Genomic DNA, 20,931 nt, shown 5'->3' with positions numbered 1-20,931 from the left:
CTTTACACCCGTGCCCAGATACATGCGGTACAGTTTGTAGTGTCATAGTTATTTTAATCAAACTTTGTGCAGGGAAATGGGAAAATAAGCCACTATTTTATGTGATGTTTAAAATCAAGTTACAATACCTATGTAATCCAGAGTAAATTCTCTGTGGAGAAAATGAGAAAGCCTGTCAGTATACTAAAGGTACCGTAAGAACCTAGCTACTTATTGATAGTTAAGTATATATGTGAGATCAACCTACTGTAAGTGCGGTGATACTTCCAACTCACACAGGGGTTTTGATGAGCGTGGAAATCGCTATATATGTGCAAATCCTTAGTGTATCCAATCGAGGTTATTCATCCCTTTAAATCCTTTCTTTCTAAAATTCAAAATCATTTTATCAGAAAGCTGTGTATTCGACTGTCCATACAATGGCAGACTGATTACAGTAACAACTGAAGGCCAATGGGTCAGTCACATAACCAATAAGCTGTCATGACAACGATTAGCTCCGTAATTCAATGAGTTATTCCAAGTTTGTCACGAGAACAGCCCATATACTTAGTCACCTCCTAATTAACTTATAATTAACTATATATATATATTATGGCTATGATTTCAGCGCAGCTCCGCTGCTTGCTCTGGCTATATTTGAACATTCGTACTGCTGCCTGCCTGGCATTACATTTACATTGCCGCATTGCGCTGTGTGCTATTGATGATACCATAGACTTATTCTGTTATAGTGCAGCTGCTCGATCCTGTAAGGCCGCCGGCCATTTTGCTGTTGTTGTTGTTGGTAGCCCTGCCCTAGTCTCCACCCCGCTACCGCCTTCCCAGCTGACCCTCCCTCCCACTAATCTCTACCTCCGCAACTTTGACCCTAACGCGCTGTGACCGTCCTGCTGCCTGCAGACACGGCCGCTCCCCACGCTGCTCCCTGACCCGCCTCGCCTCACTGTCGGGTATCGTAACGCAGCTCCGCTGCTTGCTCTGACTGCAACTGTATTGCTACCTGACTTTGCATTAACATTACTGCATTGCGCTGTGTATCACAGCTTAACGTCTGATTTCAGCGCAGCTCCGCTGCTTGCTCTGGCTATATTTGAACATTCGTACTGCTGCCTGCCTGGCATTACATTTACATTGCCGCATTGCGCTGTGTGCTATTGATGATACCATAGACTTATTCTGTTATAGTGCAGCTGCTCGATCCTGTAAGGCCGCCGGCCATTTTGCTGTTGTTGTTGTTGGTAGCCCTGCCCTAGTCTCCACCCCGCTACCGCCTTCCCAGCTGACCCTCCCTCGCCCCTCCCCCCTCACTACCATATATGACAGTTGCATTTGCGCGCAGCGTTCACGCGCAGCGGAAGCGCCCCATGCGCGCCGAAGGTGCGCCAAAGGTAAGCCCGTCCGCGCCTGGACCGCGCCCAGAGCCAGACCCCCTGGTCCCCGCATCACCCATCCTCCCCGCATTACATACGACGCCTCCTCCCTCTTTGCACTCAACCCCGGCCGACCCACTAACTGCGTCCAAGCAGCACCAGGACACACCCATGGACCCTTCACCTGCCAATCCTGCAAATTTACCTGCGTCAAGTCCCAAACCAAATCCACAAACACCAAACAGAGAACCAACACCAACCACCTAAAATGCATCCTTCTCAACACCCGCTCGGTTCACAAACACACCATCGACCTTTGGAATCTACTCGACACCATTTCTCCGGACATCGCCTTCCTAACAGAAACCTGGATGAATGCCTCTTCAGCTCCAGACATCACCATAGCCATCCCGGACGGCTACAAGATCATCCGTAAGGACCGCCCCATCCAAACAGGAGGAGGCATCGCCATCGTCCACAAGAACACCATCCGCATCTCAACGAGCTCAGATGACAACCTCGCTATCGCCGAACACCTCCACTTCCAGATCCACACCGACCCCAAGACAACACTTAGGGGCACCCTCCTCTACAGGCCACCAGGACCCCGTACAAAATTCAGCGACGACATCACTGACTTCATCACCCCACACGCCCTCCCTTCAGAAGAATACATTCTACTGGGAGACCTCAATTTCCATCTGGAAAAGAGCAACGACAGCAACACCACCACCCTTCTGGACAATCTCGCCAATCTCGGACTCAAACAACTTGTTAACACCCCCACACACTATGCAGGACACACACTCGACCCTATCTTCACTTCCAGCAAGCATATCTCCTTCACTCATACCACACCCCTCCACTGGACGGACCACAGCTGCATCCACTTTATTTACAATAAGACCTCGACCCACAACCACCCTCAACCAACTCTGCGAAGAAACTGGAACAAAATCACCATCGACCAGATCTCAACATCGCTTCTTCAAAAACCCCCTGCCTATTCAGCGAACCCTAACCAAGCCGCCATCAACCTCACACAATGGTTAACCCTAACCGCCGACAAATTAGCACCCTTGAAAAAACATCAAACCAAGCAAGGCAGCAAGAACGCCCCCTGGTTCAACGATGACCTTAAGAAATCCAAGAAGCTCTGTCGTTCCCTTGAGAAAACTTGGAAAACAGACCCAAACACTATCACCCAAGCCGCCTTCAAAAACGCCACCCGCAAACACCACCAATTAATCCGGACAGCCAAGAAAACAGCACTCAAAGACCGACTAGACAACAACGCCCACAACAGCAAGGAACTTTTCAACATCATCAAAGAATTCACCAACCCCACCGCCAGCTCTAACGACATCACCCCCTCACAAGTCCTCTGCGACTCCCTTGCTTCATTCTTTCACGACAAAATCGCCGACATCCATAACAGCTTTGACAACACACCTGTAAACCAATCCACCCCACTCACCTCCGAACGGTTACCTCCCCCGAATATCCTTCTCGAATGGAACCCAATCACCACAGAAGAAACGATTCGCCTGATGAACTCCATCCACTCAGGATCCCCTACAGACCCATGTCCCCATCACATCTTCAATAAAGCAGACTCCATTATCGCACCCCATCTCCGAGATGTCATCAACTCCTCCCTTAACTCCACCACATTCCCAGATAGCTGGAAACACGCCGAACTCAACGCCCTTCTGAAGAAACCCACAGCTGACCCCACCGAACTCAAAAACTACCGCCCCATCTCGCTCCTCCCATTCCCTGCCAAAGTCATTGAGAAAGCCATTAACTATCAGCTCGCCACCTTCCTCGAAACTAACAAATCACTCGACTCCTCAGTCTGGCTTCCGAGCCAAACACAGCACCGAAACCGCCCTCATCGCAGCAACAGACGACATTCGAACACTACTAGACAACGGAGACACAGTCGCCCTTATCCTCCTTGACCTCTCCGCAGCCTTCGACACAGTCTGCCATAGCACCCTTATACAACGCCTCAGAAACATCGGAATTCAAGGAAAAGCACTGGACTGGATCATTTCGTTCCTCGCTGGAAGAACTTAGAGAGTCCGCCTCCCCCCTTTTAAGTCAGAGGCCACCGAAGTCATCTGCGGCGTCCCGCAAGGATCATCACTCAGCCCCACCCTCTTCAACGTCTACATGAGCCCCCTCGCAACCATCGCACGTCAACACAACCTCAACATCATCTCCTACGCTGATGACACTCAGCTGATCCTCTCACTCACCAAAGACCCAACCACCGCCAAAACCAACCTACACGAAGGGATGAAAGAAGTAGCCGAGTGGATGAAGCACAGCCGTCTGAAACTGAACTCGGACAAAACGGAAGTCCTCATCTTAGGCTCATCCCCTTCCGCCTGGGACGACTCTTGGTGGCCGACGGCCCTAGGAAAAGCCCCCATACCGACGGACCACGCACGGAACCTGGGCATCATCCTGGACTCCACACTCTCGATGACCAGACAAGTCAACGCCGTCTCATCTTCATGCTTCAACATCCTACACATGCTCAAAAAAACATTTCACTGGATCCCCACCGAAACAAGAAAAACAGTCACCCACGCACTGGTTACAAGCCGCCTGGACTACGGAAACACCCTTTACGCTGGTTCCACCGCAAAACTACAGAAAAAACTCCAACGCATCCAAAATGCGTCAGCCAGACTCATACTAGACATCCCCCGCACAGACCACATTTCCGCTCACTTGAAAGACCTTCACTGGCTCCCCGTCAACAAGAGAATAACGTTCCGCCTCCTCACCCACGCACACAAAGCCCTATACGAACTTGGACCGGATTGTCTCAACACGCGCCTTTCCTTTTACACCCCCACCCGCCAGCTGCGTTCGTCCAACCAAGCCCTCGCCGCTGTTCCACGCATCCACAAAGCCACCATGGGAGGAAGATCCTTCTCCTACTTAGCGGCTAAGACCTGGAATTCCCTTCCCATCCACCTCCGCCTTACTCAAAACCACCTAGCCTTCAGAAAACAACTTAAAACATGGATATTCGATAAGTAAACCTCCCCCCCTCCCTCAAGCGCCTTGAGACCCAATGGGTATGTAGTGCGCTATATAAATTCTGACTTGACTTGACTTGACTTGGCTAGTTCAAATTACCACTGTAAGCGCTAACAACAGAACCAAGCAACACAATAGTTATTCTACGGTGAATATTATGAACATCGGCATAGTGTTGCGCCATGCATTTGTATCCTCAAATAGCAACAATAGTAATAGGTTCAAAAGTACCCCGCTAACTCCAAATCTCATAATAACGTCATTGAATTCAAAAGCCCCCCGCTGACTCCAAACCTCACAACAGCGTTATTAGTATAGTACACTCAGAATCAAAGTTTCTTCTTACCTACAACGCCAAACAGAGTACTGCAAAGCCGTTATTCCTGCTTCTTCCGTGTTCCGTGTGCACATTCCCGGCGTTCGGTGCCTTTCGATTATAAATTGTCGATTACTAACCTTACTTCCCATTGGATGCTCTTTCCGATTACGGAAATGAGAACATAGACAACGGACTGTCGAGTTGTTGTCTGATGAGGCAGACATCTTGAAAGTAACCTTTGGGCGTCTTAAAAAGGCCACATGTCGATCTAAAATGTTTAATGCAGTTCTCTAGTGTGTCAAGGAGTTGCAATAATAATTCATATCGTAATTCCCACATTTTTAAGAAGATGGCTCAAACTCGGTTGGGAAGATAAAAAACATAATTAAACTAAAATAGTTGGCAATTCTCTGATTTGTCAGGATAAAATATGGTATGTGAAAACGTGTGTTTCAGAAAATTGGTGATGTAATGTTCGCCTCATTTCACTAGTGGTGTATATGTAATATCTATCATTATATCACTAAGATTGAGATTATTATAGGGTGAACTATGAAGTGATCTAACTCTATAGTCGAATAAAGGAAATATGCAAAACCATGAATTCTCCATCAGCCACTGTACCTAACATGGAAATATAATGGCATTTCTTCAGGATTTGGATACATTATCCAAACACGGTAAGTGTCACCAAAGTTGAAACGTAAATGTCATAAATTGCAGAATTACTGTTCATTCATTAAACTCGTAACACAGTGTGAGTATCATATTTGACATAACGTTTCCTTTCACACGTCACAGTAAACGACTGCTGTTAGAACTGAGATTCCTGGTAGGCTAAGGCTGACGCCAAAGCCAGGCAGAAACCACCATTCTAGTCAGGGCAAGGGAGTCACACGCCAAGATAACCCCTGCTCCCCCCTTGGTAGCTTGGCACGAGCAGACAGGCTTATCCCGGAGGCAATGTGTAAAGCATTTGCGCACGCACACAACAGCAACAACATCCTAGGCACACCACAAAAGGAACTCCACACAAGGTTATATAAAAACAACTTTTGTATTGTCAAAACACATCAGATAGTAATCACACATGTACATTGTGCCAACTGGCACGGGCAATATTCACAAGGGATTATGTACAGGACAGGCCCACATGGGCCACTGTCAGAATCAACACTTTTAGAAATAGCACTTCTAGAACTTAGAATAAGTGTAGCACAAAAGAACAATTATAGGTCACAACCAGTAACTACTGGTAAAGGTAGGTACACACTACGCAATCCTAATAACCATAGGCCTAGATCACGCATGGACACATAACCTCTCTAGTATAAACTCTACTAGGCAAAACACGACCACCAAAGAATAAAATACATTTAGGGGTATAAGCAAGAACACATTACACATGATGCATCACAACATTCAGAGGTGTAGGGAAGGAAAACACATGATGCATAAAAACATTCAGAGGTGCAACACAGGAAAAACACATGATGTATAACCAACACATTCAGAGGTGTAAGAAAACACAATTGCGCAAAACATCACCTTAGGCAATTACTATCCAAAACATAGCGAAATCACATTGCGCAGAAATCATATTAGGGCCTTGCGCCCTACCCACATACCAGCCCCCTGGCCAACTGGCCATCCAACAAGGGGACTCAAAAAGCCCTGTGTCCAGAATGTCCGGGCGCGCTGCCACGCAGCGCCAGTCAGGGGTGCGCCACCGGCGCAAAACCTAAACATTGCAGGTGCCCACTACTTGCTGGGCACCTGGGAACAATCACAAGGGCCTGAAAGTTGCAGCTGGCACTATGTGCTGCGCAGCTGTAGAAGGCCTGGCACCTTTGTGCCATCTCTGTCCCACACAAGGACTCTCAAATTGCGCCTAAACGGTGCAACTGCCCACTAATTGCTGGGCAGCTGGGACAAACGGCGACAGGGGGCTCTCTCTAGCCCCTAGAACAAGGACTAGGCCAACGGGGTTGGAGCCACACTGGCTCTGAAACTGTGCCACATGGGAGCCACACAGGCTCTAAAATCACTGTACCCCTTTAGCCCACTGGCTCCTTAAATAAATATGTCCACAAACACTAGCGCTTAGACATGGGGCCAGGGGGATAGCCACACAGGCTCTTTAAATCACAATGCCTACGTGGTCGTGAGAGCCTCGAGGCTCTGAACACAAATGCCCCCAGGGAGCCTCGTGGGCTCTAGACAACGTTGGGGCGACCCACTACCAACCGGGGCCGCCCTGCTTGCACCAACTATGCCCCCCTAAACAGAGGGGAGGACACGGGCCATCGTGAAAGCCTACGGGGCTCTAAAACACATCGCGGTAAAAATGGAGGGGCGGCCCGCTGCCACGGGGCCGGTCGAACGCTGCCTCGATCAGGCACTGCCACCCGCGGAGCTCCCCGCATACCCCCAGCCCTTCAACACTCACCGGGCTGGTCGGGGGGGGGGCTCTGCTTCCCTCACGGCTTCCTCTCCTCTTGCTGCAGGGCTCCATCAGCTCACGGGAGCCCTGTCGACCGGCCGCCATGCTTCTTCTCTCACACGCGGGGCTTCCACCCAGCGCGTCTCCTCCGACGAGCCCCCTCTGACACGGCACTGCCCCCAACAGTCAGCCAATTACTGCGCTGCTTCTTCGCTGGGCCCCCTCAGAGTGAGCCAATCACAGCGCGGCCGCTCCGAGGCTGATCGCGGCCCGGGCCGATGACGGTGACTCTTCGAGGCTAAAAACGAGGGGTGGGCACCCTCGAGGATCCAATCAAAAGCGCTACTAAGTGCTTGGGGGCAAAGTAAAGGGCTCCCAGCGCTATACGTAAAAATACAGCGCTCTCAGGTGCTAAAGGCAAAATAAAGCACTTCCTGCCCAAAATAAGGCGCTGGGGGGCTGATCAAGGTCCTGGCAACATTAACAGCCAGCAAAAAGAAGTCCCAGCAGTCCTGGAAGAGTAAAGATGGAGCAACACAGCTCCCCTAAGGAAAATCCTCCAGCATCCAGGGGTAGGACATCCAGGGGCTGGGCAGGGCCCAGGGAGGCAAGCCTTCCCCTGGGCCCAAGCAGCAGCACGCCCCTGGCAGGATTCAAGTCAGAAACAAGAACATTTTTCAAGGGGACACAGCCCCTTTTTATACAATAAAATCCTTTGTCTAGCAGGGTGCAGGCAATGTGAGAACCAGCTACAACTGGTTATAGGGAACTCCTTCCACTGGCCAGGCTGGGGACATCAGACGCACCACAGGGGGTGGAGCCAGCATTGTGTGGGGAAAACCCAGCCCTATTCACTCCCAGGTGCTATCTTCTCCCACCACTCTAGTTGCAGATGCAGTCATTCAACCAAGGGCTGACTCAGACAACCTCCTGGGGGCTCCCCAGCCCCTGTCACCCTCAAACCAGACAGTCAATCCACAAGCAGGCCCAGGCACACTCCTGGAGCCAGGCATCAGCCAATCGCGTGCCAGCAGACTCACTACACACGCACACCCATGTCTAGAAGTGGCACTTCCACACTAGACACATTCATGCCACATACATCATTACGCAGCATTCAATCTCACGAGTTCGCACATACCAAACTCGACCCTGCACTCCCCACACATCAGGAACTACCATGGTCACACATATTCCCCATGCATTCCTATGGGAGGGCAGGTCACTCACCACACATACACAGAGAGCTCACGCACTTTACACTGTACCACAGTGAAAAAGTGCGCAGACGCCTAAAATCACCAACACCAGGTTCCAGAAACAGGCTAGGAAAAAGCAAAAAGTTTCGGGGTGAACCTGCCAAAAAGGGCCAGGTCCAACAACTGCATATAGTAATAAGTTCAGGCATACTAGTAATCATGCGTGATAATTGTCATCTATCGTCACCCAGGAAGTAATGTAATTCCTGATCGATGGTAAGGCCCCACTCAGTGCTACGCAAGATTATAGTGCCCTGCTGTAGTTCCCTCCAGGTAACAGCCATCTATCTATGGCATAGCCCCGATCATCCGTGTGATGGTAAGTTCCGTGATTTATGGCAGCCAAGTGGGCCTCCCAATAATATTTATTTAAGGTCCGGGAGTCCAACCCCTCCATCATACCAGCTTAGGCTTAGTTTAACCAGTGCGATGCGGGGTTCCCCTCCCATAGCAGTTCTCTGCAGGCTTTCGATCTCTCTAAAGTATCACGTGGGAACCAGGTCGGGGGAGTTTGCAGCACGTATAAAAAGCGAGGCAGGGACATCATTTTGAAAAGAGCCGCCCTGCCCAGCATTGAGAGTGGGAGCGCCTTCCAGCTACTATGTCCTGCCTCAATCTCTGCAAGGGTGGGAATAGGTAGTAATCGAATCGGCAGTTAGGGTCAGAGGTGATAAAAATGCCTAAGTACTTAAAGCCCACTGTGGTGATCTGCACAGGGCAGCCTCTTGGCAGGACAGGCGGCGGCCCACTGAGGACATATAGTGTCGACTTGCTCCAGGTTATGGTGTATCCGGGATATCTGCCAAGTTGCGAAAATATCCAGCACACTCACGAGTGAAGCCTTGGGGAAGGCCAAAAACAGGAGTATGTCGTCTGCGTGCAATGAAATGCCGTCTTCCAGGTTTCCGACCATCTCACCCCTCGTATCACTGGATCCCTGCGGATCCATGCTGCCAACGGTTCCAACGGCAGGACAAAGAGGGGGGGGGACAATGGACAGCCCTGGCGAGTCCCACAACTGAGCTTAAAAGCTTCTGATTTTTGTTTTTTTTACTACAACTTTGGCTAGGGGCTCAGAGTAGAGGAGTTTAACTCATTGGATGAAGATAGGCCCGAACCCCGTTTTTGTGAGGACTGCGAAAAGATATGGCCATTCGACTGTGTCGAATGCCTTGTGGCATCAAGTGAGACTATTATTGCCGCTTCCTGGATTGTGGCTATTCTCTCCATAACTCCATGCACTCTATGCAAGTTTAGCGCAGTGTTGCGCTGGGGCATGAAGCCCGATTGGTCCGGGTGTACCAGTCTATTGACTACTTTGACAAGTCGGTTTGCTAGGAGTTTGGCTAATATTTTAAGTTCCGCGTTTAATAGGGAGATAGGCCTGTAAGAACAACAGTCAGTCTTAGGCTTGCCCTCCTTATGTATGGTGACTAGTGTTGCTATCCTTTGGTCCAGTGGTAGTATTCCCAGCTTCTTGCTCTCTTCAAACATAGCAAGCATGTATGGGGCTAATTTGTCTGGTCTGAGTTTATAAAGCTCAATATTCAGGCTGTTAGGGCCATGGGCCTTGCCCGATTGAAGAACCCTGATCGCTTGAGCTATTTCCTCATTGGAAAATTCGCACTCCAGCAGACCTAAATCGTCCGCCGAAAAGGAGGGAAGGGCTATGTCTTTAAGTAATTGTTGGGATTCTTCTTCAGTGTGCGGTGTACTCGTGTGGTATATCATACTATAGTGGACAGCAAACACATTCACAATATCCTGGGGGTCAGTGATCGACTGACCTGCCCTACCTATCAGCTCTGGCACCAGTCTGCTCGCTAGCTCCTTCTTATCCAGCCATGCGTTAACATTTCCTGCCTTGTCCCCAAGATTGTACAGACTGCCCTGTTTTTCCCTCCCTATTATTTTATCTCTATCAGTCACTATCACCTTTTAGTCGTATCTTTTCAGTTGAAGGACATGTAATGTCTCCTGTGTCACCTCTTCACCAAACTCTTCTTGCAGTCGAAGGACTTCGTTTTCTGCGTCAACCACTTCCCTTAGTTTCTCTTTTCACACCCCGGCTATCAAGGAGAATACTTGTCCCCTTATTACTGTTTAAACGCTTCCCACAGGGTCTTGGGGGGATTTAACCGACCCTTCATTTTCCTGGAAATATTAGTCCATCGCTGTGAGCAATAACTTTCAAATTTTCGGGTTTCGGAGATGCCAGGGGTTGATGGGGGCTACTATACCCACCCTTTGCTGACCAATACCTAACTGGGCCCATATCGGGGAGTGATTGGAGATACCCCGCGCCATGTGCCTTATTTCGGGACAAGCTGTGCTGTGCCCCTGAGTGAAAAGTGTGTTGGATACTATCTGGGTGGTAAGCTCTCCAGACGTCTGTTTGGCCTAAGGCCTCTAGAAAGTCGTGTAGCCATCGATACGATGGGCCAAGCTCTCGAGGCGGGTGCCTGTCCAGTGGGCCTGAAACTATGGAGTTGAAGTCCCCTCCCACTACTAAGATACCGTCTGGGAGTGATAACAATGTGGTACCCAGGTCTTTAAAGGTGCGGCTCTGAAGGCCAGGTGGTACATATACAGACATGAGCGTCAATACGTTCCCTTCCCATTGCCCCGTGATTGCTATGTATCTACCCCATTCATCAGGCCAGGTGGAGTGTATGGTCAGTGGAAATGAATTTCTCAGCATTATGCCAACTCCCCTGGAACCCGTGGTAAAACCTGAGTGAGCCACTAGCTTGTATCCCCACCTTTTCAAGGCCTTGTAGGAGTTACCTACCAAGTGTGTTTCTTGGAGGAGGATGACATCTGGGGTATGTCGTCTAATATGCTGCAGTACTACACAACGTTTAACTTTGTCCCCTAGGCCGTTGACGTTCCAACTCATCATTTTAATATTCTTTTTTTTTTTTAAATCTTTTTATTGAATTCAAATAACAAAAAACATAAAAAATAAGACAAAAGCAAGGCAATATAATACAAAATGTGTCACTTCGTTGCTGGGGGGGGTACATATGCAAATCAAATGTCAGAAGTATACGATGAGATTGGGGGGGGGGAGGAGACAAGAAGCAAACAAGATATCTAAACTCCTGCCGAGGAAACGTCAGGTTGGGAGGACGACAGGTCAGTATTCAGTTCCAGACGGGGGGGAGTACATAGATCACCACGGTATGTGTTCCATTGAGTCCAAATTTTCCCCCATTTGCGGGGCGTGCCACGGGAAACATAAACAGTCTTTTCTCTAAACATGCACCAGTCCATGTTTTGTTGCCACACCAGAACTGTCGGTGGCCTCTGTGCGCCCCATAACTGGGCAATGTCTCTCTTAGCAATCATATTACCCAAGGTCACCCATCGAAGCTGTGCCTGGTCATAATCATTCGGCTCCCGGACATTCAACAGACATCTCCGCGCTTCAGGCAATGATTGCACACCCGTGACCTCACTCATAACTTCATGCACGCGAGTCCAATAGCGTAGCACAGCAGGACATTCCCAAATAATATGGAGAAACGTGCCCACCATACCACAGCCACGCTTGCACAATCCATCCGCCGAGAATCCCATGCGTACCAGGCGAGGACCAGTCACATATACCCTATGAAGAATTTTGAGCTGGAGAAACCGGAGGCGTGCCGGGATAGCCACCTCCTTCGGGGAAGAGATCGCAGCCTGCCAGTCTTCATCATCGAGTTCTAGACCATCATTAGTCCATAACTCTCGAAGGCTATCCAGTAGGTCAATTCTGGTATTAATTAACTTTTTAGGTCTCGCCCTGGAATGAGCATCCAAAGGATGCGTCCAGGGTCGGAGACGTATAGTTAGCTGTCTCGAGGGAAGGAAGGACGAGAAGGTGTACGAGCTTTGCTTGGATTTCTCTGCCTGCACGCGCACCGCCACTCACGCATGCGCACATACACAGCCACACCGCCACTCACGCATGCGCACATACACATCCATACACAGGCACACACACCCCCGTCGCACCTACACGCATACACAGAAACCCCTCCACACACACCAGCCCCTCTCCTCCCGGCTCCACTCACCGGTGTCTGGCAGGCGCTCCCCGGGTCTCCAGGCTCCTTCCCTTCCTCCGCAGCTGCAGGCTCTCCCCACATCACGCGGGACTCTCTCTCCACATGGGAGACCCGCCTCCTCAGTGCGCCCGCTTCGCCCCGCGGGTCTTCACCCGGTCCCCCATCTCGGGACCGGGACTTTAAGGGAAACAGTATCCAGGGCTCCTTCCTGGTCACGGGAGCCCCGGGGCCGCAATGCTCACGCCACTTCCTGCTGCCGGCTCCTCTTCCTGTTTGCACGTCAGGTCCCGGGCCAGCAGCCAATCAGAGCGCGGCCCGGGAAAGACGTCACAGAGGTGTCCCGCAGTACCGCCCCCGCCTGCCTGACTTCCTGGTTCTTTGTAGCTTTCGAAATCAGTGTTACAAATGTGTGATACGTGTTTGGAAAGGAAGGTCATTCGAAAGGGAGCTTTGCGTTTGATTCTGAGCGTGTTTGTTGTGAATGTGCCTCTCTGCCTTAAGTTATTTATTTGAGCAAACCACAGAGAGGGATGTACGTACGTATGCACACATGAATAGTCATGTATGTTTATGCCTTTTGAAATATAAATATCTGTATATTTGACTTCTTCCTGTGTTTAGAGGTCTGCTCTTGGTATGCCTCATTTACATGTGTGCACTGTTTCACCTGTGTCTGCCACCACTGCCGGTGGTTTAGTTCGCATTTTATATGTGGGAGCTGTACTCCTGCCTTCCTCGTGTCTCCATTTTTAAAAACTCCTGTTTTCCGTGCACGTTGCACGCCTCTCGTCTCCGGCGTATGCCCTCTCCCCCATCAGTTTATGAGTACGTCAGTCAGCTCGCGTATTCCTTATTTATCTGTGCCTTTAGTAAATGCGGGTGTATAAATAACACCTGCCCGCATGGCTGGCTGCTTCTAGTATGTTGCACTGGAGAGGTCACCATTCCACAGCATTGTAAATAGGAGTCGTCGCAGCAGCAGCACTGAACACCCCCAATCACCTCCAGCCCAGGTCGCACCAAACATGCAAGCTCGGAAGTTTATGTATTGTCCGCCAAGCTGTGTTAAGCAAATGATTCCGAATTCACGCCTCTAACTTAAACTGACATAACGCGTCCACTGGTAAGCGCCTTCTGGGTGGAATGCATATTTGACTTTGACCAGTTTGCACCAAAGTGTGATGTGTAGTTAAGGTTACATTAGGGGTATATTGCAACACACTTTATTTATCTCGTCGGTTCGTGTCTTTAGTGACCCATGTGCAATATTGTGTTTTGTCTTTTACAAATATGGCTTCTGGTGATTTTACTTGATGGTTGATGTATACGAGATGAAGGGGGATTCGTATGTCCGATGATGTATTTTGTTAGTGCACTTATATGTTTTCTTGGTGTGACTTTGAAGTAATTAGAGTAAGTAATAATTGATGAGGCTGCATGTCCAGTCGCTAAAATGAATGTATATTGTTAGAGCTCTTTTATGTTCCAGATGGTTTGAATACCTCATGGACAAAGAGTTCGCGATGCCTGTTACTTTATTCCCTCTTGGCCAGATGATAGTTGTTATGGCTTTGTGGAGTACTGTGCTCGTTATTTCTGGAAATATATATATATATATATATATATATCGTGGCAAATTCTGTTTCCTCGGCGATTCCACACCAAACGGAAAGAAGGACCCCCAGCAGCAGGTAAGTTTTTAGTGGGAAGATTTATTTGCTCTCAAAATGGTATTCCAGGCATGACGCGTTTCGGTTATCCAGTAACCTTGATCACATAGCGACACTGCAGTTTGTTACAATCTTAAATACTCTTTTTTTCAAACATTTCAGTCATGTGATGACAAACAGTGAAGAAATACTTCTGTTGACGCTATGTCCTCACATATCAATAGCGACCAGTTCAAACATTGGATAGGTTCTTGTGTGTATGTATATATATGTATATGTGTATATATATATATATATATATATATATATATATATATATATAATCTCAATAAAATACAAATTAGTAGAAATGTGATGTTGACTGAGGAGAAATATTCGTTTTGTTGTTGTATGGCGAAGCACATGTAAAAGTCATGAACTGTAGTGTAGTTTAGAAGCGAGTTTTAAGGGTGAGGCTGTACTTTGGGCCACAGGTAAAACTGGTGGGGTCGTCTACAAAGGTAAAATGTTGTTTTTACGTATTATATACATATACACTCCTACATTCAAAGTAAGATTGAAACCTTTGAAGCAAACTTCGCTTTGCAATGAAAGGTAGTTGGACAAATTAATGCATGTGATGGGGTGCAGTGACTGCTTTTTTTCCCCCCAATTTCAAAATACTTAATTGATTTCCATACGAAAGATACAAAGAGTAATACCGTATCAGGGTTAGCATATCATATATGTAAAGCAAAAATATAAGGAGTATAAAAGCATACAATAAGGTTATTACTCCTATGAGAGTATCACGAGGCTAACCCAAGTGATCAATAGTGAAAGAAGAGAAGCTGAGAGCAAGAAAACAGAAAAGAGAAGGAAAAATTAAAACAAAGATTAGACGAGCGGTATCGTATACATCCTGAATTCTATGCAGTTGTGGGCTCAAGAGCAGTTCGATATTGATAGGCCTTACACATAACAGCCTATTACAGGTAATAACGATTAGATAAGAAGATACAAGGGATGCGCCAGTAAGGTACGAGGTGTGATTCAACGACATGCACTAGTGTTCATGGAGGTTTGTAAAGGTCGAGATAAGTGTCCATAGAGTTCCACATCAACCTGGATGATGGTTTCCACGGAGAGTTTTGTAATGAGATGTTATCTGCCCCTATGAGATGAGTGATCCAGTTTATCCAGCTCTTATAGGATGCCTTGCTTGTGTCCTTCCATTTGGCAAGAACTATTTTCACCGCAGATGTTAATAAAAGTTCAAGTAGAGAATTGTCAGCGTCAGATCCTAAATCCGCGTTCAAGAAGGCCATTGGTATGGTGGAGAAGTGTTGGATCAAGGTACAGTTAAACATACCAGTTAAGAAGGTAAATTATTTTTCCCAAAAAGGCTTTACTGATGCACACTGAAAGATAAGATGGGCTAAATCCCCCTGTTTCTTGATTACAGTTCCAGCATGTTGCGACCCTATGGAGACCTAAGGAAAATAATCGTGCAGGAGTCCAAAATGCTTTGTGTAGTAGCCAGTATTTGGTTTGGGAGAGGACCGGGGAGATCTTATTGCGTGATACCGAGTTCCACATTGTGGGCCATATCTGATCGTTTGGTGGAACCGGAGATTGCGGATTCCATGTCTTGCCTACATAGCGCATGCTCTGTGCCAATAGGAATATTGTTTACTATTCCGTGCGCTTCCAACTCAGCCACGACATGCAAACGTTGTCTTCAGCTCCCTAAGGCTTACCCTTACTTTCTTGTGCTCGCTCCAGCGTGGTGCTAACACACTTTTTAGGTCTCGCCTAGACGAAAGCAAAAGCAAAGCTTTTGCTGTCTAGGGCGAGACAACTTATGTTATCACTTTTGGGGGAATGTGGACAGCAGACTGTCACGCGCTTCTCCTGCCGGAGATTTGACCTCGTGGGCGCGCTTTGGCGTCTTGGCTGCTTGTAACGTGCATGGCGTTGCGCGCGCTACACTGACGCATGCGCACATACACAGCCACACGCATACACAGGCACACACACACTGCATACACACACGCACCCCCCCTTAAACAGACGCACGCGCACACAGACACACTCGAACAGACACACGCGCATACACCCCCACCCTCACCCCCACTCACCGGGCTCCTCTCCCCTTAGGCATGTTCGGCCCTTTCCGATGTTCTCTTCACGACGGGAGCTGCCAGACCTGGTAGAGCGGGGGCTGGCCGCCGATGTTGTTCACGACGGGACTGGAGCTGCCGGACCTGGTAGAGTGGGGGCTGCCCGCGCATGCGCGGCATTTCTAACCGGGGCCGGGGCTCTCAGAATGAAAGTTAGAAATGCCGCGCATGCGCGGGCAGCCCCCGCCCTCCCAGGTCGGTCTCAGTACAGGCTCTATTGGCTGCGGCACGTTCCCACTCCTCCCAGCCCGGATACCACACTCGCGTTTCATTTTTTTTTTTTTTATTCGCGGCCGCCAATGCTTGTGTCGTGTATTTCTATAGGTTCTGAATCGATCCCCCTATTCCTGACCCTATTCTGGTTAAACTTACTAGCTAGTTAACTAACAGTCAGCCCATGAGGCAAGAAAACCCCCATGATGCAGATACCGTTATCTGACGCAGTCACACTACGGCACAGGAACGTGTTATCTGATTAGGTCATAACGCTTGAGATCTAATTAGACAAGCGACATTCCTCCAGCCCCTGATAAGGCATACGACGTTCTCATAACAAATCAAACCTATGACAACCTGGATAATCCGTGCGGCCATTGTTTTGATTTCACAGAGAACTTTAGTAAAGAATGTGCTAACGAGCAAGTCGTATGACATCTTTATTGACGTACCTATGTCCATCCTTACGTCAATCCCGGCACCTTTAAGGTATAAATATTGCCGACCTTGCCCTATGCAAACACACGCGTGGTGACAAGACGGAGCAGCCATACTTGCCGAAGCCGAGAGCAGAAGCAGACCCCGTAGGCAGCAGCCCCGCCTTCCTGACGCGCTGAGAGACGCGCTGCTATCTCAAGCCGAGAGACCCAGCACCGGCGCTTCTGGGCAGCCCTCGCAGGCAGCCTGGAATATCGAGAGCAGAGAAAGAGATACCATTCCTCATTCATCCTAAATTCCAGGTACAGAACTGCCGAGAGCAGAAGCAGACCCCGTAGGCAGCAGCCCCGCCTTCCTGACGCGCTGAGAGACGCGCTGCTATCTCAAGCCGAGAGACCCAGCACCGGCGCTTCTGGGCAGCCCTCGCAGGCAGCCTGGAATATCGAGAGCAGAGAAAGAGATACCATTCCTCATTCATCCTAAATTCCAGGTACAGAACTGAATAACCCCTCCTAGAGAATTCTTTAGTTATCCACTTGGCAAAAACAAACTTAACTTAAACTGTAACTTTCTATTCCCGCCCACGCATTAGACTTAGGTCAGGTACACGGGGTAGGCGTATTTAGAAACACCAGTTGAGTACGTTTAGTCAAATGTATATGTGTATGTAAATATATTTTAATCATTTTAAACATCATATGGCTCAGAAACCATATCAATGTTTTTACAGTATTATTTTATACTATTGCTTCTAATGTATGCACTTTACTTAACTATAAGTATTGCAATAATATCGATCCATTTCTCTTGTACGAGAAAAGAGACTGATCAATAAATAACATCTTTTATTGAACACGCCCGTCTCTTCCTTTTCTCTACATTCTGTTGAGACTAAGAATGCACGTACTTACTGAGTAAAATAATTGCCTTGTGCTCACACGACTCTTGAGATTGACTCTTGATTAGGGGAGAGCAAAGTTGTCATGTTCTATGGTTGTCAGAAACTAAATCCCTTCTTGTCTAATCAGGGGAGTTAATCCTTCCTTGAACATTCGAGAAAGTTTCTAGCGAACTCTGAGCTTAGCTGGCAAACCCAAAAATTAAGTCTAGTATCGACAGTAGTAGACCTAGTTAACGTCTGGCCTAGGCCTTTACTGCTGTAGGTACTATTCCAATGCGCAGAGCCTATTGGGAAAATAGGAGCTACACTACATGGCGCCCAACGCGTTTGGAAAGGGCGATAAAACTAACGTAAGACATTTAGAGTAACTCAGTCGTGCTTTCTCACTCAGACCCCTTTTCCCAAATACTCCAAAGACGTCTGGAGTGGGTGAAAGGTTATAATATCCTCCAAAACCTCGCAGGAGGGAACTCCTATGTATGGTTCTTGGTCTAAGTCAACGTTGAAGGATAAACAGTGTTCCAAAATATTGTGCATCTAATCTCTGTTTCCATAAAGAAACCTGATCTGCAAATAAACATAATACCATCCTGTCAGCAAAATGGACAGCGATGAAGAACGAGAGGTTACTAGATTAGCTACTGAAATAGCAGATGCTGATGCTACCATGCAAGCAGCAGACGCGGATATAATACTCATTCCGGTCGCCAAAAGAAGATCTATAACCTTAAAACTTATAGAAAATGGACTGACACCTAGAGGTGGCACAGTCATATTCGTAATCGAGGCACACGAATATCGGCAGACAGAGGTATACTATACATGGATACATTTTCCAGCAGCTAATACTATAACAAAGTACTTCCACTATTACAAAGTAGAGGAACCTCCTAATGAGTACACTCCTTTCGAGGAGGTGGAAGTACCACTCAAATTCCAAGAGCATTTGCTCTTATTTGATGGCGCCCTAAAACATAATAATCACATTACAAGGCTCGGTCCTTTAGGAAGACCAGGAGCAACGTGGCCGGTCTTAGCCGGATACACACCATATCCAGACATCGAAAGAATGCCTGCAGCAGAGCTGCTAATACAGCTAAAACAACTACTAAAAATTCACAGACAATTAGTTCAGTATGTAATGCGGACTTCAACAATACAGCCAGCGATTAAACTACCACAGCTGACCCCTCACCAGGGGAACACAAATAAAATTACACCACAGAACATCCAATCCTGCCTAGGTAAAGTTCCAGCTAAACGGGAACAAATACCATTCTGGTTGGCACAGAAAATTACCCAAATAGAGGCGGTGTTTCCTGACACCACCCCATTAGAAAAACACAGGATTCTGACTATATGTCTCCCAATGGGAATCGCATCACACATTGAGGACTGTGACACTTGGGGTACAGTCTTTGCTTCCATCTATACAAAAACGCACGGTGTTCCATCCATTTCGGTGATACCAGATGTGCTAAAACAAATTCAAGATGAATACGGTCCAGAACCTGCTTTAACTCTTGGTATGAAATTACTAAAAGACTTCAAGCAGGTCTCGGCTATATTACTAGCCAACATAAAGGGTGAAGCAGCAAACGTGGCGATCCGCCAGAGGTTAAAAGAGACAGATATAGCAGACCAACCAGCTGAAATTGCCAGAATCATAGAAAAATCCTATGAAGAACTAGGCAGAGATAGTCTAGGTGGAATACCAGTAAAACCGCAACTGACTACAAGTCCAGAAAAAATGTTTTTTAATAATAATAATAATTCACCAAAAAAGAACTGGGATGGGAACAAACAATCCAATCCTAAAGAAAAGAAATTCCAGTCCAGAGGAAGGTCTCCTAGGCGAAGAGAGAAATCTCCAAACCCGAGACAAAGGTCACCTCAGAGTGAACCCTCTGGGAATAGATATAACCTTAGAAATAGGGATAATATTAAAAAACCTGATAGATATCAAGACATTGATACACGTCCCTCTCAATCTTTTCAGAATTCCTCGCAGAAATCGGAAAGAAGAGGATGATCAGAAGAGCACGCCAAGTCCAAAGACAAGGAACCTGCTCAACTGAAAAAGAAATCACAATTTCCAAAAAAGAAGGTAGCCAGTATCAAGGTAGTTAACAATGCCGAGAATACTGAGGACACAATTGAAAAACGGAGAGTGGGCTCAGACAATGCTAGACAGCGCAGCAGAGGTGAGCATAGCTCGCAAAGTCCTTATGGATCATCTGGAGACAGTGGACACGAATGAATACCTTCAAGTGGAAACTGCAGATACCAGAGTTAGCAAGCCCCACAAAATATACGAGATAACATTACGTATAGAGGGAGATAAGACTAGGAAAATAAGGGGACTATTTTGGGATAACCTCTCAAAGGGTTATGACATCCTTTTAGCTGAAAAAGACTGGCCACCAGAGTTTATCAGGGAGTGCCCTCATGGCGAAGAAGTAATTATGCCTGCCTTCTCGAATCAAATCCCGATTCATAAAAAATACACACTTGCTAGGAAGTGGGCAGTGGCCTTAGCACCTGCTTTATACAAAAATCATGTAGGATGGGATGAGGATTCTCCTCCTCACAAAATCCAGTTAAAATCACAACCAACTGCACAAAGGCAGTACCCAATTAAGCAAGAAGCTAAAAAACAAGTAAATGAAATACTAGATCAGCTAGAATACCAGGGGGTGATTGAAACTTGCACCTCACAAATGAACAATCCTTTGTTTCCGGTCTCCAAACCAGACAATTCATACCGTCTAGTTTTGGATTACCGACACCTTAACACATGTTGCAAAACTTTTGCAGTGCAAAACTCACACAGTGCTGCACTAATGAATAACATAGTGCGCAAAAAATACAAAATTACCTTGGACATCTCCAACGGATTCTTTTGTCAAAACATAGCACCAGAGAGCAGATATTTAACAGCTTTCTCAGTAAATGGCACTCAAAAACAATTCTGTCGGTTAGCCCAGGGGTACAAGAACAGCCCGGGGGTATTCTCAGCGAGAGTAACAGAATTA

At 47.5% G+C, this 20,931-nt stretch overlaps 1 protein-coding gene across 3 annotated transcripts in view; it reads left to right on the top strand.

The window, feature by feature from the left end:
* Positions 1-20,931, top strand: part of LOC144827080 (adenylate kinase isoenzyme 1-like) — a 555,995-nt gene that overhangs the window by 156,172 nt on the left and 378,892 nt on the right. Inside the window, exon 2 of one of the 3 annotated variants that reach the window (XM_078685541.1) lies at positions 13,999-14,200. The exons of the other annotated variants lie outside the window; for them this stretch is intronic. Coding sequence (XP_078541667.1) covers positions 14,015-14,200 — 186 coding nt within the window. The 5' untranslated portion in view covers positions 13,999-14,014. The remainder of the gene's footprint in view (positions 1-13,998; positions 14,201-20,931) is intronic. 3 annotated transcript variants of the gene reach the window in all.

Source organism: Lissotriton helveticus, chromosome 1_1, assembly GCF_964261635.1.
Source record: "Lissotriton helveticus chromosome 1_1, aLisHel1.1, whole genome shotgun sequence".
In the NCBI taxonomy this organism is placed as follows: domain Eukaryota; kingdom Metazoa; phylum Chordata; class Amphibia; order Caudata; family Salamandridae; genus Lissotriton; species Lissotriton helveticus.
This window is presented reverse-complemented; position numbering and strand designations above follow the sequence as displayed.